Source organism: Podarcis gaigeae, assembly GCF_964106915.1.
Source record: "Podarcis gaigeae genome assembly, chromosome: 12".
Classification (NCBI taxonomy): Eukaryota; Metazoa; Chordata; class Lepidosauria; order Squamata; family Lacertidae; genus Podarcis; species Podarcis gaigeae.
Window position 1 is genome coordinate 23,821,710 of NC_139688.1, and position 24,437 is coordinate 23,846,146.

The window sequence follows — 24,437 nt, forward strand, 5'->3', positions numbered from 1 at the left end:
CACAAGTGGTCAGGATTGATACTCTGGTACCTAAGAACACGATATATTTATTATGGGCTGCCTGGGCTAGTACCTATACATTGATCCTGGCCTACCAAAAATTCAAGCTAGTCCTTAGAGGGGAAAAAATCAGACTTTGAAGCCACAGCAGGTCAGGTCTGAGTGAAACAATGATGCTACATATTTTATTATTTTTTAAAACTCTCTGTGTGCAATTGTTTAAAATATTGTTTCTTCTAAATCAAAACTGCTAGCTTTCTTTCATCATAGGTTTTTCATTGTGTTATTTAGCTCATAACTCACTGCCTATAAAACTTAAGGATGTTTACCAAAATGCTGACACAGAAATGTTAATATTTAAAGCATTCCATTTTTACTCCGTCCATTTATTATGCATAAGATTATCTTTTCTTATCTACTGCAAGCTTTCAGAGTGGAAGGGTATTAAATAATATACATCATTGGTGGTAAACATTAACTACACCGGCTAAATAGAATCACCATGAATTTATGGATGATGCCCATATTAATAATGGTGTTGAGCATCTTAGTTGCACATGTCCCACTATTCTTTATGCACATTGTTTTGTTGAATCCCCATGGACCAAACTATAATCCTTCTGACCTACCAAGCTGGATGCAGCCTGTTGTTAAGATTTATACACTGCCCTTCATATCTCAGGGCTGCCCTTCATCTCAGGGTTGTTCACAAGATAAAAATACAAAATAAAACACAAACAAATAGTTAAAACAAAAACAAAGGCCTGGTTGAAGAGGAACCTTTTCACCTGGAGCCTAAAAATAATGTGAAGGCACCAGCTGAACCTCCCTAGGGAGAGCATTCCACAAGCAGGGAGCTACTGCCGAAAAGGCCTGTTCTCGTGTTGCTACCCTCTGGACCTCTCATGAAGGAGGCACAAAGAAGGGCCTCAGGTGATGACTGCAGAATTCAGGTTGGTTTATATGGGGAGAGGCGTTCCTTGAGGTTCTGTGGTCCTGAGCCGCTTCAGGCTTTATAGGTCAAAACCAGCACTTTGAATTGGGCTCGTAGCTAATTGTCAGTCAGTGTAGTCGGGCCAGGATCGAAGTAATATGCTCAAACCATCTTGCTGTGCTGAGCAAAGCCCTGACATTGTGGCTTACCATGTGCTGGAAAGCCCCAGTTTTTGCATTCTTGAATATAAAATTCCTGTTGTGTCTTTTTGTTGGATCAGCAGCTTGAAAATGTATTCCCAGGTAACTAGTATGCCCTACAAAAGTGGGGCAAATCCTTTTAAAAAAATATATAAACAAGGGTGACAATGGGCAGCCTTGTCTTGTTTCTTTAGTTATTTTACAATTCTCAGCCAACACATCATTTACTATCAATTTTGCTGACTGTTCGGTATATATTGCCTTGACTCCTCTTATAAAAGTGTCTCCACAGCTCATGTACTCTAAAACTTTAAACATAAAATCCCAGGAGACATTATCAAATGCTTTCTCTGCATCTAAAAACATTAAGGCTGCTTATTTTTCATTCCTCACTTTTAAATATTCTATTATATAAATTATATTCCTAATAATGTCCTTCATTTGTTGCTTTGGCAAGAATCTGGCCTGATCATGATGGATTACCTCTTTTAATACAGTAAAAGCGGGGCAAATCCTGATATCATCCTGAATACAAAAGGCATTGGGTTGTATTCAATCAACTCTCACTCAGAGTAGACCACATGAAATTACTGGACCTAAGTTAGTCATGGCCATTAAATGTAAGAAAAGCCTGCCGGGTCAGGCCAGTAGCCCATGTAGTCCTGTTCTCACAGTAGCCACCTTGATACCTGCGAGAAACCTGCAAGCAGAACTGAAGCACAAGGGCACTCTGCCCTCCTGTGGTTTCCAGGAACTGGTATTCAGGAGCATTACTGCCTCTGACTGGAGGCAGAAGATAGCCACCCAACCCTCTTTTAAAGTCAACCAAGTTGGTGCCTCCTGTGGGAGTGAGTTCCATAGTTTAATGATGTGCTGCATGGAAAAGTATTTTCTTTTATCTGTACCCAAACTTCCAACATTCAGCACTGCTGGATGTCGACATGTTCTAGTGTTACGAAAGAGGGAGAAAAACTCCTTTCTATTCACTTTCTCTGTGTCATGCATAATTTTATAATCTTCAATCATGTCACCTCTTACTCACCTTTTCTCTAAACTAAAATATTCCCAAGGTATTTAATTTCAACAGGTCTACTCTGAGTAAAGAATAGCTGAATGCAACTCCTCTCTAGTAAATATCTCAAAGTTTATTTCAGGCATTTGCTTACAAAAAAAATGCCTTTTGGACTCTGAACTGACTCATTCCCTCACAGCATATGCTTTGATTCACATCTCAACAAGTTTTCCTTGTCAGGGTGACCTAACGACAACTCAAAATGGGTCAGTGTGATTCAAGCTCAATGCACCATGGAGAGTATCTTAAAGCATTACGATAATAGTTCAACAACAACACGCTGTAATTTATTCTTGTTTCTTACCAGCACTTTGGTGGAAATAAAAAAAGCAAGTCATTTAAGGGGGGGAAATTGAAGCATGTTCATTATGTTATCTTCAAATGGATCTTTCACAATCTCGCTGCATAAATTATTTCAATGCATAGCGCATCACTGGATGGTGTGAAACAGACAGACATGTTTGCAATTTGCTTTCTGAATATTGATCGGGTTGCTTCTATTTTATTTAAAAGCAATTCTTCCATACAAATATTCATTTTGTCTCACAAATATTTGGTTATTATGCATATGCAATATGTGCATATATCGGTCCACAAAATTATATAGCCTATTTGGTGATTTGACAAGAGATAGATATATATTCATTTCCTGGTAACGAAACCTGAGACTACATTCCTTGACATGATGTTGCCACTAGAGACTCAGGAGGCCTCACTGTCGAAGATTGCCTATTTCCAGCTCCAGTTGGTTCACTGACTATGGCTGTTGTTGGACCAAGATAAGCAGGTATCAGCAATTCATGCTCTGATGACTTTGCACTCAGATTACATGGGGCTGCCCATGAAAACTATCTGGAAGCTACAGCAAGTTTAGAATGCTATTGGCATGTCATTAGCTGGGGGAGCAAGATGGGAGAATATAACAGCAATCCTAAAAGCACTGCATTGGCTTGCTAAGAATTACAGAGACCTATTCAAAGTGGTAATAACTTATAAAACCTGAAATGACTCAGGCCCCAAGTGCCTCCTCCAATAGCCAACTCGATCCTTATCTTGACCAGTGTTCCCCATGAGGATTCATTGTGGGGGGATTTGATAGAGATGGGCATTTTGGGTAGTGGGGCTTCAACTTTGGAGTGATTCAGGTAAGATTTTCACCAGCCTTGTATGTATGTGTTCCACCACTGTGCTGCCTCTTGGCTCCTCTTTTCCTGGTATGCTATGATTCAACCTTCCTGAGCTAATTAACCTAGTTCCGCCATTATGCCCAAACTGGGAAACTCCAGTTATCAGGATCGGAACTAGCCAGGATCTTAATCCATGGCTAGAAGGTGGTTTAAAAGGCTTGAGAAGGTACTTAGGAAAGGGGAGTGCAAGGCTGGCCCCCACAGTTAGAAAGATCTTCAACACCTCAGATTAATAAGCCAATATACAGGTATCCATGCCAAGTACAGCATTCTATCACATAAAATTCTGTCCTAGGTATTTGACCTTCGGGAGCTGTAGGTAAAGTAAGGCTTATTAGATTATTATATAGGCTCACTTTGCACACCATCTTGATGAGGGTTATTAACCTCAGGCATGCTCTACCTCTGGGTGAAAAATGACTCTAAGAATACAAAATGGTTCCCATTTAATGTACTGATGGTACCAGAGGGAACATATCCTTTTGGAAGACTAGAGGGTTGTCTTTTTCAGCTGATGAAGTTAATAGAGATTCATGACTAAAGTAAGATTTAGGACTTTAGCAGCTTGGATGGATTATAATATTGGATAATGTTTGCCAACACAATCTACCAATAACATTTTAAACCATGGTATTTGACTCAGATGGATGGCTAGCCAGATGAATCAAACTTCTGAGAGCTAAATATTATAAACCGTCTTCAGTGTTTATTTTCCTACAAAGGACAAAAAAGAAGAGCTAAAGGATAATCTGGCAGAAGGATTAATACTTACCATTATCAAAGTATCTGACAGTCGAGTTTCTTGACACACTAGGGTCAAAGTTGGCCATCAAAGGTGCGATGTATTGCGTAGCTGTTAGCATTCGATGCACAACTTCCCCTGTATATATAAAACCTATAATAAAGAAACAAAAGAGCAGAATCATGTCAGCCACAGCTGAAAAGTTAATACATGCCAGAGTTAATTAGGTGCTGCCAGAGCTTCAAAGAGTTACTGAAGGAAAATTAATCTCATCACCAGGTTTTAATAATGAATCAAAGAACGGCAAAAGAATACAGAAAAAACACCATAAAGGCCAAGAGAAAAATAGATTCCCATGAGGAACAAAAGTCAGGGGCCATATTGATAGGGAAATAATTCAGGCCAGTTTTCATCAGCTGGGATCTTCAGGCCACTTTTGAGAGGTGTGGTGAACATAAAGCCTGTTGCTAACATTATGTGGAAGACGAAGAGTCTTTCTGGTTTATAGTTCTGTCACTTACACTGCAATTCCATGCATGCATGCTTGCTCACTCTGTTCCATAGGGCTACCTTAACTCTGTAAAGTGCACAGTATTTATTTGCGAGTGTGTTTGCTAATTATTCCATCATCAAGCTCATAAAGCATTTGCCCTCTTCTGCTTTAAATTCTAGCTCACAGTCATATCTTGAATTGTGCAGAGATACAGAATTTCTCTTAAGAGTTTTTGTGTGCTTGGTGTTGAGCAGTTCCTAAGCACCCAATAACCAGCTGGCTAAAATGCTGTGCAAGAGCTTTTCACAAGTGGGGTGGAACAACCCACCTATCAGCTGTTTGATATCATAATGATGTCACTTGATTGACAGGTGGCTTGTCCCATCCACCTGTCCAAGTTGGTGGGCACAAAGTATACATACTTCAATCAACACCTGTTGTCAGATTGCATTCTCTGTTTCATTGAAAGCAGGGATGGGGAATGTGTAGCCCTCCCTCCCCGATGCTGTTGGACTACAGCTCCCATCGTCACTGACCACTGGCCATGCTGGCTGGAAGTGATGGGAGTTGAAGCTCATCAACAACTAGGGACGATCAGTTCCCCTGCCCCGGTCCAAAACAGATCAGCCACATCTGACCAATGCTGCAGCTAGATTCACAAGGTAATACATTTTATGCTCTCAATGAAAATGTTGCACTGTGGATTGCTGCCACCCCTGCTCCAAAGTTACAGGAAGAAATAAAAAGAAAGGGAAAGTAACAAGATGGATAACTGCAAGCCAGGAAGCATTTCTGGGATCAAACGTCAACTCTAGTCATGCTTCAGTACAACTTGGAAAGAAACACAGGGCAAGTTCAAAGCATCCCACAGATTCAAAGCTTGAATGGTCTCCCGCTGAACAGGATATTTTATCATTTTCACTAATACCCTGAGTAAATCGCAAATGTAAACCAAGCATATTTTTGAATAGGCTTGCACAGACATTTGGCAAGAGCTGGCTTATACTGTCTATGACCCAGTTTTCTGATGGTTACATTTGCTCTCTGTTGATTCATTGTGGCCCAGCAAGAATGTTCCAAACCTACAGTTTCCTGAACTACTTAATCTTTCCTTTGTGGGAGGGGTTTGGCATTTCCGGAAAGACTCTACAGCTTGAAACATAAGACACTGTCTTCTCAACTGCCTGAGTAAATTAATCAAGTTACAGCATAGAAAGTTATTAAAGGGATTTAAAATTGCATCGTATAGCTTTACAAAAAGCCTTTGGACCAGGAAAGAAAAATTTATGAAAAGCACGGACTGATTAGGGATGACTTGCTGATACAAATGCATTTGTTTTTCGGGTTTTTTTTTTACTGTTTTATCATGTGTTTGCTGCCCTGAGGTCATTTGAGAGGAAGAGTAGGTTATAAATGTAATACATTATATTCAATAAATAATAATGATGATGATTCTGACAGTAATAAATAACAACCACTACCACTGCTTTTATTTTTATTAAAGGACTGTCCCTCATTCTGCAACATAAAAACAGAACAAAATGCACACACCCAATGATACAGGATTCTACAGTAATTTTTACATTCGATGATTCGGATCCAAATAACACATGAGTTGTTCTGCTTGCCCAAGACAGATCCAAGCATCTCAGCAGCCCACCACAATACATGTCAAATAAAACATGAAGTCATAGGGAAGGGCCATAGTTCAGTGGTAGAGTACAGTGGTACCTCGGGTTAAGTACTTAATTTGTTCCGGAGGTCCGTTCTTAACCTGAAACTGTTCTTAACCTGAAGCACCACTTTAGCTAATGGGGCCTCCCACTGCTGCCTCGATTTCTGTTCTCATCCTGAAGCAAAGTTCTTAACCCGACGTACTATTTCTGGGTTAGCGGAGTCTGTACTGTAACCTGAAGTGTATGTAACCCGAGGTACCACTGTACATGCTTTGCATGTAAAAAGTTCCATCTCCAGTGAACCCAGAGAGGGCTGGTAAGGACTACGGGCTGAAACCCTGGAAAGCTGCTTCCAATTCATGTTGACAATACTGAGCCAGATGGACTTAGATAGAGGAGGGAGAAAGGTTGTCTTCTGCTGCTTCAGAGAAGCGGACACGGAGCAATGGATCCAAACTACAAGAAAGAAGATTCCACCTAAACATTAGGAAGAACTTCCTGACAGTAAGAGCTGTTCGACAGTGGAATTTGCTGCCAAGGAGTGTGGTGGAGTCTCCTTCTTTGGAGGTCTTTAAGCAGAGGCTTGACAACCATATGTCAGGAGTGCTCTGATGGCGTTTCCTGCTTGGCAGGGGGTTGGACTCAATGGCCCTTGTGGTCTCTTCCAACTCTATGATTCTATGACTTATGGTGTGGCCTGGTGTAAGGCATCTTCTCATGGTCCTAACTTCTTTTGAAACTGAGGGGAGGCAGTTTGTGATAATGGCATGGAAGTCAATCGTGGTGGTGGGCATTTAGAAATCTTACTTGGTGTACCCAAGCTGCTTGGTGTACCTGGTCTCTGTATCCCAGCCAAATCATTAGCAACCTCAATTTTGGGGCCTGCTCATTCCTTCACGGGACGTGGGTGGTGCTGTGGGTTAAACCAGAGAGCCTAGGACTTGCCGATAAGAAGGTCGGTTGGCGGTTCGAATCCCTGTGGCGGGGTGAGCTCCTGTTGTTCGGTCCCTGCTCCTGCTAACCTAGCAGTTCGAAAGCACGTCAAAGTGCAAGTAGATAAATAGGTACTGCTCTGGTGGAAAGGTAAACGGCGTTTCTGTGCACTGCTCTGGTTTGCCAGAAGCGGCTTAGTCATGCTGGCCACATGACCCAGAAGCTGTACACCGGCTCCCTCAGCCAGTAAAGCGAGATGAGCGCCGCAACCCCAGAGTCGGTGATGACTGGACCTAATGGTCAGGGGTCCCTTTACCCTTTACCTTTACATTCCTTCACACACTTGCCCTCTCCCCACTTGCATGCATTTAATGAAGTGGACTCTAATCAATGAAAGCTTATGTTGTAAAAAACAAACAAACTGTTATCCATCTCCCTGGATTCCCTGCATTGTTTTTATTTTGTCTGTTTCTGAAAAGCAATATCCTTGCACCTCTGGGCTAGTGTACTGAAGCATGAGTGCATTGCTTGAAGAACCTTTCTTCTCTATTGTGAATCTGCCTGTCTAGTAAGGTTGGCTGCTGCAGCCCTCTGACATGTGCCATTGCCTTCTGAGGCAGAGTTGGTGACTTTTCCTCTGGTGGCGCCTTGCCTTCCTGCTCTAGGAAATTTAAGTTCTCTTCCCCCTTTTACTTGTGTTCCAATGGCAACTCAAAAAATCCTTTTCTGAACAAGCGTTTGATTCTGTCGCTGCTTAATGTACCAATTTCAAAGGCTGCTCTTTGCTTTGCTGCTTAGTTTTGTTAATTTGTGTTTTAACAAATGGAATAATGACATGTTTATATAGTTGCTTTCTTTTGAGTGAAGAGAAAAGCAGGGTGTTGTTCCTTTTTTTTAAAAAAAAGAAGTAGTTGTGAGGTCTCCTTGTTCTGTTCAAAGTTGATTAGGTTGTCTAGGAATCGCTGGGTTGAAAAAATGACCTTATTTAAAATGTATAGGAGTTTTTGCATTGACTTAATACTGTGAAAGCCTAAGTTGGTAAGGCTTCACAGCCTCAGAGTCATATTTCAAGCCTACCTAGGGAAATCAGCTGTTTGTCAAAAAAAGACTAATTTACTTAATATAATTTAGATAGTGCTTGGTAGAACCATATGTTAAAAGCTCTGGCTAACACAAAGGTCGGTGCTTAATTAGCTGGAAAAGCAATTGTCTGTCAGTGATGACAGCACAATGAAAGGTTTTGTATGACAGAGTCTTCATCTGGGCAAAGCTTGCATGGCTCTTTGAGCATGGAAGCCGATTTGATGTTATTGGGCAGGTTGCAGCAGCATATAGAGTAGGCCGATAAGTGCACAGAGTTCCTTTTAAGAGATTCGAGGTCACTTCCTCCTCTCGTCCTAGGGCATTTGGAGACAACAACAATATTGCTTAGAAAATCACTAAATCTTACAGCTTTCCTCTCAGCTTTCCTCTGAAAATGCATTAGTCAGCAAAAACAGGATATAAGAGATGCACTCAAACCTTCCAGTCTCTTCAAATTTTATCATCTTTCCAGTTATTACTTAAACCAAGAAAGTGTGAAGGCCCTTTGGGAGGAAAGGAGGGATATAAATTTTAACAAACAAACAAACAAACAAACAAACAAACAAATACATTTCCATCCAAAAATAATCGCACCAGGACACAATGTGGCTGAAATATTCTGACCTGGCCTATTAATTAGATAATTCTAAATTACAGCCAATGGCATATCTTACTAGTTTTATCAGATACCAGACCCACAACATGGCTGGAGCTGAGGTCCACAAGAACCTTCTCCTGCTTTCAGATAGGCTGGCTGAATGCAGAAATGCTATGCAGGGGCTCAGCATAGCAAACCACCATCTCCTCCAACTGCTAACGTGCTGAAGCTGAGCAAGCTGTTTGCTTGACTCAAGCTGTTTGCCAAAGACAGACCTCTACCATATTAGGAAGTGCACCAGAGGTCCTACTGCCCCTCATACCTCTACAACTATTTGAGCACATAACTCCAGTTCTCAAAAGCTTGCACTGCCTTGCACTCTCCCAGGCCAGCCAGATTCAAGGTTCTTGTTTGATTTTTATAAGGCCATTAACAACTTTAGTCCAGAATACCTCAATCTAGGATTTGTCCTAGATCATGGTCTGTGAGGGCCGGCAGTCTGGAAATAAATAGATACCACTGATGCTGACATTTCTACTGTAAAGAACACAGATAGCCAAGCAAGGGAGCAGTCAAACCCATAAGCAGGTACGGGTAACCTGAGACCACTGCAGTCTGAGATCAGCTCTGCCTGTATCTGATTGATAAACATCTCATATTGAGGAGCCAACCCAGAGGTTTATAAAACGCTCACACACACACACACCCAATTCTTGCAAAACTGGCATTTCCACTACCACTTTCTGGCTAATGCTTGTATAACCATTAGGGATAAAAAGGGGGGAAAGTAAATTCAATGAAGTTTAAAAGTTGGTAAATATAACCCAACTTGTTACATTTAAGGCTTGACCTTTTCAGGGGAGAGGAAGGAGTAAATGGGGCCTACTAAAATGACAAGATTGCACACTTACGTTGCGGTACACAACCTATGTAATTTTGATTTGGCTCCTCCATGCTCAGATAACTAGCAGAATGTGTGTCACCACACAAAAGGGATGAGTTATAACAGAGGATGTTCTCTAAAGGACCGACACATAAATGGATTGAAAAGAAAGAAAAACGGGGGGAATTTTATGTAGGCGTTTCCTGCACTATTTTTCCATAATAGAGAGGAGCTGCCTTGAAAAGCAGAGCAGTGGGGTGTAAATTTTAAAATCTCCCTGCTCTTTATTGGTGAAACTGCACAGGAAGGGTATACTATTGCTATTGCCAGCATGCTGTTCTGCTGCACCAAAGGACAAATACACAGGAATCATAGAATAGTTAGAATCACAGAACTGTTGTCAGGGACTGGGCAAAGGAGGAATGGTGGAGACCGCCTCCCCAGCCTGACCCTTCCAGAGAAGAGGAAACAGTTCAGATTACAACAGGGGTTTGAGGGAGGCCATAGCTCAGAGGAAGATGAGGGGAAAGGTTGGGAAATAATGGGAGAGGAGGAACAGACAGAACCAGAGCAGCAGCTGGCTGACACGTTGTCACTAGAAAGCATTCCAGACCCACCATCTCCCAGAACCCGTCGAGCCTTAAAAGTAGGAGAGCAAAGAGCTCAAAGACAGAGGGCATTAAGCGGCACCCGTAGAGGAGGTGATGACGACGATGAATGAGGAAGTGGGAGAGAAGCGGGGTGGAGATTCCCTCAGGACAACAGCATTATCCAAGAGGCTGTGTTCTAAAGCCTCTCTCTGTAAATATTGAATAAAAAATGGATGGTAAGAAACTTTTCCTTGTCTTTGTACATTCCTGGGCAACTGGCTATGGGAGTTGCTTGCAGCTGCCTGACAACTGTAGAGTTGGAAGGGACCACAGCAGTTACCTAGTTAAGTGGTTTTCAACCAGTGTGCCATGGCACCCTGGGGTGCCTTGAATGATGGTTAGGGGTAACACTGGCCTCTGTCCCTCTTTCCTTCCCTCCCTCCTCTGATGCCCTCTTGTGTCTCTGACTCCCAAAGGCTTGCACAGCTGTTTATTGCCTCCTCTGGGAGGCATCTCTCTTTGGGGTGGAGTGGGGGCAGCTCAGAGACCAGGGACGGCAGCAGCAGGACTCCCAAGGAGAGGGGAGGGCAGAGAAGGCTGAGGGAACACTCCACAAGGGAGAGTGTTCAAAAATGTGTGAGAGGCTGCCAGCTCTGCAGGCAAGGGGTGACATAACTGGGCTCCTGAGCCCCACAGGCGTACTGCAGAATGAATGTACCATATTTTTCGCTCCATTAGACACACTTTTTTCCTCCTAAAAAGCAAGGGGAAATGTGAGTGCATCTTATGGAGTGAATGGTGCTGCGCAGAGAGGTAGAGCTGCACAGCACCCCTTCAGCGAAGCGGGAGGAGGAACGGAGCCCCTTCTGTTCCTCCTCCCGCTTCACTGAAGGGGCGCTGCGCAGCTCTCCCTCTCTGAGCAGTGTCTGTCCTGCGAAGCCGGAGGAGGAACAGAAGGGTCCCCTTCTGTTCCTTCTCAAGCTTCGCTGAAGGGGAGCTGCACCTTCTCCCTCCCTGCGCAGCGCCTCTCCCGTGAAGGAGAGACACTGCGCAGAGAGAGAGAACTGTATAGCGCCTCTTCAGCGACGCACCTGTCCTGGAAGCTGGAGGAGGAACAGAAGGTTATCCCAGAAGCCAGAACAGCCACACGGTATCCCAGAAGCCAGATCCCTCTTGCTGTTCTGGCTTCTGGGATTCAGAATAATTTTTTCTTGTTTTCCTCCTCCCAAAACTAGGTGCGCCTTATGTTCTTGTGCGTCTTTTGGAGTGAAAAATACGGTACTTGGTCAAGGGAGCTGTCGACTCAAAAAGGTTGAAAACCTCTGATCTACTCCAAAATCCCTGCAATGCATAAATCCTTTGCCCAACCTGAGGCTCAAACCCTGAGATTTAAGAGTCTCATGCTCTGCTGACTGAGCTATCCCAGGAGAATTAAACTTATGAGGAAGGACCATAACTCAGTGCTAGAGTACCTGCTTTGCATGCAGAAGTTCACAGGTTGAGTCCTCGGCATCTCCAGGTGGGGCTGGGAATGTTACCCTGGACAGCTGCCGTCATTCAGTACAACTAATACTGAGCTCAACAGACCAATGGTCTGGCTACATACAAGGCAGCTTCCTGTTTCCTATAGTTGCTAGACTGCTTTCCAAGGATGGGTGCCCACCTACAGCAGCAGATGAAGGAACTGTTTAGTCTCAACAACTACTGTTAACATCGCAATTATATTATGTTGATCTTTTCTAATGGAATATACTGTTTTGCACTCAACCATTTCAAAGTGGTAAGAAGTGATGAACACCACCTTCTGGAATGCTTTGAATTGAAGCAGTTTTGAACATTTATTATTTCCTTCTGAGTTGTTTATTTACCAACCCTCAGATTTAGCAGGGATTGCGTGTGCAGCAGAAGCAAATACATAGGGCAGGAGGCACTCATCTTAAAGCAACGTAAGTTTAGCTTAAACCAACTCTCAGCACAGTAAATTGCATTTTGCTTTTTGCAAAGAATTACAGCCAGCCAGTTAAACCAGCTACTGATACTGCTGATCCAGAACAAACTCACTGTTTGGTGGAAATCAACTGAAAAACTCTACCAGAAACCAAGGAACCAAGTTGTGCCCCAGGTGACTTGCTGCTGATTTCAGTGAACTTCTCATTTCACAAAACTGTGAAGATTACTTTCTGTGCCGTGTTTTTAAACCAAGTATATGATCACAGTTTTCCCTGATACCGAGAGGACGTTTTCTTGATGACTAATGGCATGAAATCAGCCACCTGTTCACTTCTGTAGGATTTATTTCTAAGGAGGTAGCTTAAAGCTACCTTGTGATGTGTGAATAAGCCCGAAACAAATTTGTATACAATTTCATTTTTGATCTCATATGTTTTTTACACTTATCAGCCAAGTTGGGTTAATACACTTCTCCTGGCATAAACCCACATTACTTCTTCATTCAAGTTATACAGCATCCTGGTATTGCATCAATGGCATCATGCAATTCTAGTTGAAATGCTACACATTACGTACAATAATACTGTATTAATGTATAGCATGCAAATTATATGTTCAATAGTATTTTGAGCAATGCTGATAATATTCCACAATTAGGTATACAGCTAGTTATTTTAAAAGGAAGATGCAGATGAAATATATTTAAAGTGGTATCATTAAAATTACAGTTCAGTAGACATTTATGACCAAATAATGGTACAGCTTGAATTTCAGCATGCTTATTTAATGTCTAAATCTGACTGGAATCCACACAGTGTAGCAAAGGAGGGAATGCATACAAAGTCTGGGTATCGAGATAACATATATATTTGATTTTAAACCACAATGCTCAATCTCCTGTGAAACTTCTGTGGTTAAGAGCAGACAGGCACAGTAACACAAGTTTAACTACTTAGATTAAACTTCCAGTCTAGAGATTTCAAGCTATAAAAAAAACCCACCACAAACTTTTTAATCTGAAAATTAACTACTATGTTGATAAATGGGAGCCTTAAAATAATCTGCACCATTTATGTCACATTGCAAGACGGTAGTTTTCACTGTTATATTCATTGTCAGACATTCACCCAGTCATTCTAGAGAACAATGGTGTTTTTGTGGACAGAACTCTCTTTAAAAGGTTAGAACTCAATAGCAGCCTTACTCATATGGGTGGTTTGCCAGCTTGAGCCTGTGCTGGTGAATTTGCTGCAAGTTCAGTGCAAGACCATGTTACATTAGTAGGGTGCCTCATTCGGCCTAATTCTTATTCTCCCTAAATCACATTGCCTTTCCCCTTCAATAATTCCTTCTCCATCCATCCAGTAGCACTAGGCACAGTGAACCTGCTGAGAAGGTGGCTTTTTTTTTGTCCTGGAGTGGGGATCTACAGAAGAACTCAGCCCAAGACTTTTAAGCGTAATAGGGAAATGAGCAAAAAGGAGCACCAGGGGAATAACATTCACTGGGAATCACATTGCACAATTTATTAAGCAAAGGCAAGAAACGTTTTACCAGTGCTTAGTTTGAAGGATTCCCTATCAAGAACAGAAAACAAATATTTAGACAAAATGTTATTCTCACATACTTTACTCTAGTTGATCAAAATCAAGATTTTGTAATGTTAGAAGCAAACAATATAATTATTACTTTTATATAGTTGGTGTATTTATTATTTCGTCGTTGCTTCAGCAAGGAATTTGGACTTCACTCCTACGGAAGGACTGCAATTTTGTGCTCGACAATGCAGCCCTGGAGGAGTGCCATCGCCGTTATAATTACACTAAGATTAGTGAGTTGGGGAAACAAAAAGACAGAAATGATTCCACATCCCTAAGACAATATAAGAGTGTTTAAGTAAGAGAATAATGAGCTTGGGCCTCGCACTCTAATAATGAGCTTGGGACTTGCACTCAAGATCGGGGAAGGAGTGAAGCAAAGTCTCCCACGCTCTCTTATATTGCTTTATTTCTGGACAGGCTAGAGATTCCTTTTGCTTTCTTTCAGCTGACTAGCACTCCATTTATAAACCTTTGTGCCTGGCCAGCAATGCCCACAGAACATCCTTGCAACGCCAGCATACAGTCACCACTTGTGATGGGGCAACCCTTAAGCACTGAGTCTTTGCATTGCGCTATAAAGCTGGAGTCTATTTTTTTTCATTCTCTTTTGAGAAGGATGCCTCTGACGAAAAAGCACACGCAGGCCACATATATATGAAGGGTCAGTATGCCAGCCAGCCAGCCAGCCAAATACCAGCCTATTTGTTATTTATTTATTTGCACACTTTCATGGAACATATCAAGGTGCATTGCAGTCAGGGTGGATTTGATTTAAATCAAATCAAGTAAGACTTGATTTAAATCCTTTTTTTTTTTTTTACAGAAAGGCATTCTTGCTGGTATAATCTTAATATTTACAACCAGATGTAGGTTTCATTTTTGGAATAATAAATTTTCAGAGTAGTTTTTACAGTTATATCAAAAATTACTGATTTGGTTATACTATTAGAAATACATAAACAGATAATTATGAAATTATTGTGAGGTTTAATAAGTGAACTGTTTATATTTGGACAACTTTTCTGCTGTACTTTATTAGAAGGAGAAAAATAGCCATTTCCTTAATAACTATTTAAACAATTTATTTAACTAAAACAATAACATCATAGCAGATATATCCATGTTAGTTAACTGATGTGATTAAACATTTTTTTTTAATAAAAAAAAAGCTTAGGCTGACTTTCAGCACACATGAAAAACTTTAAAATAAATCCTTATTTCCTGGTGGACTTTGGATTATAATGTAACTTAAACAGAAAACTATCTTTAGAAAGTTACAGATAGGTAGCCGTGTTGGTCTGCCATAGTCAAAACAAAAAAAAAATTCCTTCCAGTAGCACCTGGAAGGAATTTCAGAAATAGACTGGAAAGAGAAACTGCTGAATTACAACTTATCACCAAACTTAAAACCATGGAGAAACCTGGCCTGAACAAAGACCTTGGATTCTTATCTCATTATACATGACAAAGCCATTTTTCACCTTTTCACCCCTTGCTTCTCCCTGTAAGACCTATTGCAGTCATTAAAGAGTCGTCAACAGGCTCATCACAGCTATCTGCCAATCACCCATTCCCACCACCCTTCTGAGTAATACCCCTCCCCACCTTCTCACTATATAGAAGGGTCTGGAAACTTCTGTTTCAGTGTATCTGAAGAAGTGTGCATGCACACGAAAGCTCATACCAAGAACTGACTTAGTTGGTCTTTAAGGTGCTACTGGAAGGAATTTTTTTTTGTTTTATCTTTAAAAAGATTTGTTTCCTCCAAAAGCATTTTATTTTAAAAATCCAATTTAAATAAAAAAATCAATTTAAATAAAGAAATCTGATTTAAATTAAAAAAAAACTGGTTTTTTTAAAAAAAGTCATTGCTTTTTATCCACCCTGATTACAGTATATAAAATACAATAAAATGGTCTATAAATAGCTACAGAACATAATTAAAGACATTGGTAAAATGTCAGTAAATACTGGTTGACTCAAGGGTGGGGGGAAATTCTATGAAGGCCTGTCTAAATAGTGCAGTTCTCAGAAGATGTCTGAACGAGGGCAGGAACAGCTCCCGCCACACTAAACCAAACCACAGGCGGGTGGGGAACCACCAGAAGTGCCTCATCAGAGGATCTCAGTAATTGAGGTGGAATATAAGGGATCAGGGGACATGGGTAGCGTTGTGGGTTAAACCACAGAGCCTAGGACTTGCCGATCAGAAGGTCGGCGGTTCAAATCCCTGTGACGGGGTGAGCTCCCGTTGCTTGGTCCCTGCTCCTGCCAAGCTAGCAGTTCGAAAGCACATCAAAGTGCAAGTAGATAAATAGGTACCGCTCCGGCGGGAAGGTAAACGGCGTTTATGTGCGCTGCTCTGGTTTGCCAGAAGCGGCTTAGTCATGCTGGCCACATGACCCGGAAGCTGTACGCCGGCTCCCTCGGCCAATAAAGCAAGATGAGCGCCACAACCTCAGAGTCGGCCACGACTGGACCTAAGGGCCAGGGGTCCCTTTACTGTTATAAGGGATCAGATAGCCCAGAAGGGCTTTGGGGCCCAACTTGTTTAGGGTTTGGTCATTAACCCAAGAACCCTGTACCTTGCTCAATAGCAAATCAATCAACTGATCATTTGTCAACCTATTATTTGATTGTTGTCAAGTATCATCAGATATTCCAACGGTGCCACTGTGTAGGAGAACAGAACAGTGTGTGTTACATAGTCTGTTTTGCCCCTTTAGTTCGTTTGTTGCTCTCAGGTACAGTGGAGGACCGTGTTCTTCTACCATTAGTGAAGTAAAATTAAGGTTTCAGGGTACATAATGAGGACAGGGCACTGTCCTCCCTTTGACTCAAGCAGCTAAATGTCCACTTCTCGTCTATGAATCTCGTCTCTGAAAGCGGATGCCACAATAAATGTGTTAGTCATTAAGATGCCACAAGATACTTTCTTGTTTTCTTCTTTAATGTAGAATTAATTGAGCTCACTAGCTGTTTAAAATACTTAAAAAAGAAAGGGGAAACCCATTTATTCTTATTAAATAAAATGATATGCAGAAAGTGCAATATGTAAAGTCATTTTCATCTCTCCATTATGGGAATAAATAAATCTTTTATTTTCTCCATACAGCAGCAAAGGCAGTAACGAGTGCTAAGGGTATGTGGTTAGCAATGACAAGTTGGCTTGTAAGTTAAATGTCAGGATTCAGTATTTGAACCAGTTGCTGTCTCAAATCCTTCACAGTTGTCACAAGGTCCCTGTGCTATTTGATAATTTAGGCAACCTTACATGCAGCCTCTCTTTTCTGGCATTTATCTGACGGGGTCAGTTTGCAGTTTGTGAATCCCCTGACGCTTTTAACATTACTACTTGTTAGCCCTGCTAGACAGACAACTTGGTTGAATAAATATCAGTCAAATCCCCTGTGGGCTAAGAAGCAAGCAGGAAGACCAGATTTGTATGTCTACAACCCAGTATGGTAGGAGTGTATAGAAGAACAAATGGTTTAATAAGCATTCAAGGCGTTTACCATGATGGTTTATCACATACATGTTCAGTGTACTGCTTTATGCAACCTAAAGGTCATTTCGGGCAAACAGCAGGACAGATGGCAAACGTGTGTTAATTGCTCTACAACCATGCTCAGAATGCAACTAAGAGCACACTTGTATACTGTCATCCATGCACTAACACTAACCCGGGAGCAAGCTCCATTGAGTAAGCATGCAGGATTTCACATGTATCTGTGCAACGACCAGAAGGAACACTGGAAAGAGATTGCATTTAGTTCTACAGATGAAACATCAACTAGTAGCAAAAGCAGAAATTGACTGGGGAAGGCATTCCATGAGAGATAGAGGAACAAGTTCCAGCAATGCTTTATGGCCTTCAAGTACCACGTGATTCTCCTTATTCCCATGCCAAATGTGGGCAATGTAATCATATGGTAAGTTACAAGCAGTGGCAAAGCATCCGTGTTACCTTCCAAGGGAGTACTGTGAAATTAGAGGGTGCGTGCAGGGCTGTTTCCACTTCCCCAGTCAGAGTGCAGGTTACAATGTACTTATGGCTAGACTTAACACAGGGTAATTGTGGCGTGTAGTTATGGCACATTTGCCGCAAAACCTCATTTGCTTTCCATGCAAAGAAAACATTTGTTTCGTGAAGAAACCAAGAGCCTTCTTAGGCTTGGGAACTCACATCGTAAGAGCTGATCAGTTAACCACAGTTAAAAGATCAACAGCAGGCTAGGCGATCGTACACCCATTGATGGAGGATAAGGCCCACAATGGTCAGGACCATTAATTAATTCAAGTATCAGAGAGTGTGTGCTCTTAATGTATTTCTGGGAAAGACATGTGGGAGAAGGCCATTGCTTGCTGGTTGACCATAGTAGGATTAAAATGCTGTACTAGACGGGCCTTTCATATGATTTTGCAGAGCTCTTCTTTATATGCAGATGCAGAAATCCCTCCTTCCCAACCAGGATTTTTTCAACAGATTTTGGAGTTAACAATAATCTTGTGGAAAGTCTGGTTAAACCTAAACTTTTTAGAAGAAGCAGCAGCATGAATTCACTATGGAAAGGAAATGTTTCATTCCACTGCTGCTTCCAGTAACTTAACCACAATTAAGAAACATGTGCACTGTTCCACCATAAGGCGTTCCAGACACCATACCTTTGGCATGCCCATCCCTCCTCACTTGTTCCCCAGACTTCTATGACCTCATGGTGACTCAGCAACAGAGGAGCTCATTGCTTCAACACATAACAATCAACTCAAATTCATTGCCCTAATGAAGTTAAGTGGAGTATACTGGCAGAGAAGTCTAAGCTGAGCTGGGAAGGGAAGGCAAGCTGAGCATGGCTAAGGGCTGCACACGGACCAGCCTTCCCTCTTTTCACCTACTAAGCTTTTCACTCCAAATAAAGGCAGGAACAACTTTGCATTTATTCTGTTGCTATGGTCATATATATTCCACACCTTATCGAAGCCTTATGGGAACATGGAATGGAAAATATCAGCTGTAAGTCTTGGAAGACCTGCTTTCTTGACTTCCAAGGCCATTTTTCACCTGGCCTGGGAGTGCAGGGACCTGACTGCAAAAGCTGGGGGCTGAACAGACACTTGGGATGGGGTATTGTTTTGGGAATTTTTTTTGGCTTTTTTTGGGCTATTTTTAATATTAATTTTTTGCAACTTTATTTTAGATCTTACTACGGTTTGGTTGTGTAGTTTTGATGTTTTATTTATTGCTTAGGACTACTTTTGTTATAGGGATGCCGGTAGCATCCACTTTTGTTATGTGGTGGTGCAGCAATAAAACTGCTAGCACAGTTGCAAAGCTAAGCAGGGTCTGGTATGGATTCAAATTGGATGGGAGACCGCATGCTGAGAGTCCTGCATTACAGGGGGTTGGTCTAGATCAGTGTTTCCCAACCTTGTGCCTCCAGCTGTTTTTGGACTACAATTCCCATCATCCCTTGCCACTGGTCTTGCTAGTCAGGGATGATGGGAGTTGTAGTTCAAAAACAGCTGGAGGCACAAGGTTGGGAAACACTGGTCTAGATGACTCTCCAGATCTCTTCCAGCTCCACAATTCCATGATTCCATGTTGCAAGCCGCTTTGAGCATGTGTCTAACTATGGAAAAGCGGCATACAAATAAAATGATGGAATGATGGAAGGTATATTTTTGAGGCTGATATTTCTTGGAATTTGTTGCTACTTTTTAGTTATACAATTTAACTCTCTCCAAAACTGTGCATTTTAAGCTTTGAAATAACACCTGCATGTGGACATTAAATGGAGATCCAAGATTTTGGGCACCAAATTCTAAGCTGGGACAACCATTAGGATGAACATCTAACTATACTTGCCTAAAATGCATTACATAAGTGTTTTTCACTGTGGAAATGTATTGTAGAAGTGTGAGGGGCAGGGATTCCTATTTTAAAGTGATCTGGAGGCAATTTATATCCTGGACCATAACTACATCAACTCTGCTTACATGGGTTACATGCCCAGTTGCAATCAATGGCAGTCAAAAACAAACAAGGCCAATGCAGCAAGGTGTCTTGTGGTACCTTAAAGACTAACACATTTATTAAGGCATAAGCTTTTATTGAGTAGAGTCCATCAGGTGCATGAAATGTAATATGTACTTGGGAGGTATATATACACATTGAGGGTGGGAGGAATTGTAGGGAGCAAGGTAATGTAAATGCAAAAAATACAGACAGTGGCAATTCTATTCAAGTAAAAGAGTTATTATTTTGCATACACTCTGTGTCTCTTGTGATGCTTTGAAACCAGAGACCTCCAAATGAAGAGGGTAGAGGGGGCTAATGTCACCCAAGATTGAAGCGGGGGGGGGGAGGGACTGACTTCCATTGGGATGATAATCAGACAAACTGACAGTGGAACGGTCTCTAGACTCTCCTTCCTTGGAAGTTCTTAAGCAGAGGTTGGATGGCCACCTGTCAAGGATGCTTTAGCTGAGGTTCCTGCAATACAGGAAGCTGGACGTGATGTCCCTTGGGGTCCCCTCCACCCTATGATTCTAACCCATTTGCTGTTACAATTAAGGCTAATTGATACAGGTGAGGGAGAGATGCAGCTGTGTGCCGCAGCAATTGAATGCAATTACTAGGCTTGGGAGCAGAGCTTAGCAATAGAGGAAGGAGCCAAGCTGAGCTGAGAGCTAAGGAGAGAGGCAGACAAAGCTGAGGTTGAGAGTGAAGAGGCTGAGCCCTCGACAGCGAGTTTCTAGTTCTTCTGCCTGTTCTGTGATACTCATGGATGGTGTCTTCAGTACAGCTGAAATCCTTTTTCAATTTAATATTTAACATTGGACATTTCTTAGCTCCATTCGCACCTTAAGACACTTCTGGTGTGCCTGTATGCAACATACATGACAATGTGTCTTAGTAAAGGTAAAGGGACCCCTGACCATTAGGTTCAGTTGCGGACGACTCTGGGGTTGCGGCGCTCATCTCGCTTTATTGGCCGAGGGAGCCGGCGTACAGCTTCCGGGTCATGTGGCCAGCATGACTAAGCCGCTTCTGGCGAACCAGAGCAGTGCACAGAAACGCCATTTACCTTCCCGCCGGAGCGGTACCTATTTACTTGCACTTTGATGTGCTTTCAAACTGCTAGGTTGGCAGGAGCAGGGACTGAGCAACGGGAGCTCAACCTGTCGCGGGGATTCGAACTGCCAACCTTCTGATCAGCAAGCCCTAGGCTCTGTGGTTTAGACCAGTGTTTCCCAACCTTGTGCCTCCAGCTGTTTTTGGACTACAATTCCCATCACCCCTTGCCACTGGTCTTGCTAGTCAGGGATGATGGGAGTTGTAGTTCAAAAACAGCTGGAGGCACAAGGTTGGGAAACACTGGTTTAGACCATAGCACCACCCACGTCCCTGTATGCAACATACATGACAATGTGTCTTAGAGGCATGCAAATCAGCATGTAGAAACAGCTGCCCTGCTATAAAAAGATTCTTTGGATTTAACTGGTCTTTGAGAGGGAAAACTCTTCTGTCAGTTCAGAAGATTAAAAAATGTCTCTGACACAGCTTTACCTGCAATTTTGTACAAACTGCAGAGTAGTCAAGTTCATTTTTTATGTGGCACTCTTTCCCTTTCCAAAGCATTCCTAGAAAATTAAACCCATGAAGCATGCAAAACAGAGAGAGAGAGAGAGAGAGAGAGAGAGAGAGAGAGAGAGAGAGAGAGAGAGAATGTGCCAGTTCAAGTACAGGAGCCCTCAGTATGAAAAGCTGCTACCTTAGAACTATTATGATACTGCTTCCCTCCAGGTAAAAAAGAAAAGCTACACACACCATGTTTTTCTAAACCTCCGAATACAGAAAATGTTATTCTGGTGGCTGCTGTTGTACAAGAGACCTCCCAGCCATCACCCCCCTTATCTACAATTTTTGTGTCAGGAACTATAAATGGTCAGAGGCCCCTTATATTTTAAAACCACTTTCTCCTTTCTTATTCTATTCCCATTTCTCACTCTGGAGCCTAACTGCTCCATGCTGCTTTCTATCTTTGAAAATAATTCTGTCAAAATTAGCAAATGGCCTACAAAACAAAATTACACAGTTGCCAATAGTGACAGACACTACAACTCATGCCGCCCCCTCCCCAAACTTTTCAGTGGCTTATTTTTCTCAAAGCAACTTAGCAGAGATGAAGCATTTCTGATGGCTTAAGATGCATCTTCCCTAGGTCTCCTCCTTATCTATTTTCACAGAGTGGAAAAGGAGGAGAAAAAAGCTTTCTTGCTTGGAATTACAGAGTCCATAACATAATCTTCTGTGCACTGTACTTAAATGAAAATCAATAAAAGTTCAGGCCATAACTCTCCATTTTCGTTTTGTAAAGTCAGCCACCAAAAGCCTTCAACATTCAGCCTGTTTGTCAGTGTGCGGCCGACCCACAGTGTGACTGACACTGGAAGTGTGTCTTTTTTAAAAACATGACGACACCTAGCTAAGTGAACAGAGAAAAAGACAGTGCAGGCTGGGAAATGAGAGAAGGGACACATGAGGGCATAAACAGAATGGTATCGTTCAGAAGATATGTGGTGTTTGCTCTTCCCTCACAAAACGATCAAGGAGAAAAATGTTTAGTCCATCACACTACCTCTCTTTAATGCTCACTATTAGTGCTGAGAAACTGCTTACTGCTCACAGCACACTAGCAACAGATTTCTCTCAATAAGAGATTTTTCTTCTCTCTATTTATGTTTATTGCTCTTTTTTATAGTTGCTTCTTGCGACTTCTTCCCCCGCCCCCCTTAAAGCCTGCTTCATTCAGCCTTTTGAAATTGGGATTGGTCTGTGTATCAAAAGATTGCTCTATCAGGGCTGACATTTTGTAGCTCCTGAGGCAGAACAGCAAGTCACCAACTTTGAAGGCACACACTACCCAAGACTCGCCAAGTTACTTGGGCACCTGAGGCAGATAACCCCACAAGTGCCGCTTCCTTGGGAGTAAAAATGCATCAATATAAAAGAAAAAGAAAACAATATGATGCCCAGAATCGGCTGCCTTACTATGCCTTTCGGTAGGGCTGGCTGTGCGCTTTATAAAAAAGTAAATTAGGTCCAGTCATGACTGACCCTGGGCTTACGGTGCTCATCTCGCTTTATTGGCCGAGGGAGCTTCTGGGTCATGTGGCCAGCATGACTAAGCCGTTTCTGGCGAACCACAGCAGCGCACGGAAACACTGTTTACCTTCCCGCTGGAGTGGTACCTATTTATCTACTTGCACTTTGATGTGCTTTCGAACTGCTAGGTGGGCAGAAGCTGGGACCAAGCAACGGGAGCTCACTGTGTCACGGGGATTCGAACCGCTGACCTTCTGATCGGCAAGTCCTAGGCTCTGTGGTTTAACCCACAGTGCCACCCGCATCCCTTGCGTGCGCTTTATACACCAGCCCAAAACATTTGCACCATTACATATCTTCAGTGCCGCAGCTACTCGATGCACCCAGTTGGGTGTTCAAAGATTCATGCCCCCCTTTTTTCAATGGGGAACACAAATCAATGTACACACTAAGATTTGCTTACTTTAATGAACACAGAAAGCTTTTCAGGGATAAGTGCCCACCTCAGAATCTATTCACTGATCTGCCACGGTGCACCATGCCACTTAGCATCATGCTATTATGTTATTTTGAAAATTTCTAAACTGAGACTTCATCCAAAGCATCAGTTCTGAGGAGGTGTGCATAAAAATCTAATATCAATACAATACCAAATACCATTCTAAAATATAGACGCACTTTTACTCTCGCAAGACTGAATGTATTGCCCTCGGCTGTACTTGAGGGACGATTCCAACAGATTCCACATGAAAAACACTTATGTCCCTGTGGAGATGGCAGTCCCGAAATGGTGGCACATGCCCTTCTGGCTTGCACTCTTTTTTTTTTTTGTCCATTCCGGGTCGCCCAACCACTGCCATAGTGTCCTTTCTCTTGGCAGATCAAGATGAGCAGGTGACAGCAAAGGATGCAAGGTTTTTAGCTGGGGCAATCAGAGTAAGATCCACCATTTGACTATTGATTCAAAACCCCAAAATGTATTTTATATAATTGACTTTTTATTTCTATTATTTGTATATTGTATTGTCGTTTTATTGATATGGCCGATGGCTGATGCAAATAAAGATTCATTCAAATACAAAAAAGCCCCTCAATGTCTAATATAACAATAATATTTGAGAAGTAATAAACCAAAACTTTTCAAGCAAGTAAGACAGTTTAATAGTTGTTTTTTTAAAAACAAAACAAAACAAAACTGGAGACATGAAAAAGAAACACTTTAACCTGCTACTGAAAATAATACAGCCTTACTTCCTTTGAGAGGTTATTTCAAAGCTGTGGCACCACCATTAAAAAGGTCTTCTGCTTCGTGGATGAATAATGCTCCTCTCCTACAGAGAGAACTTGGAAAAAGGCCTTATCTGAAGACCTTCATGTATGGACAAG

General features: G+C 42.0%; 1 protein-coding gene across 2 annotated transcripts in view; it reads right to left on the reverse strand.

The window, feature by feature from the left end:
- PLXDC2 (plexin domain containing 2) overlaps positions 1-24,437 on the reverse strand; it is a 234,961-nt gene that overhangs the window by 56,747 nt on the left and 153,777 nt on the right. For both annotated transcript variants that reach the window (XR_014556587.1, XM_083704951.1), the window contains exon 5: positions 4,166-4,288. Coding sequence is in view for 1 of the 2 variants with exons in the window: in XM_083704951.1 (XP_083561077.1) it covers positions 4,166-4,288 (123 nt within the window). In the remaining variant the exon portion in view is untranslated. The remainder of the gene's footprint in view (positions 1-4,165; positions 4,289-24,437) is intronic.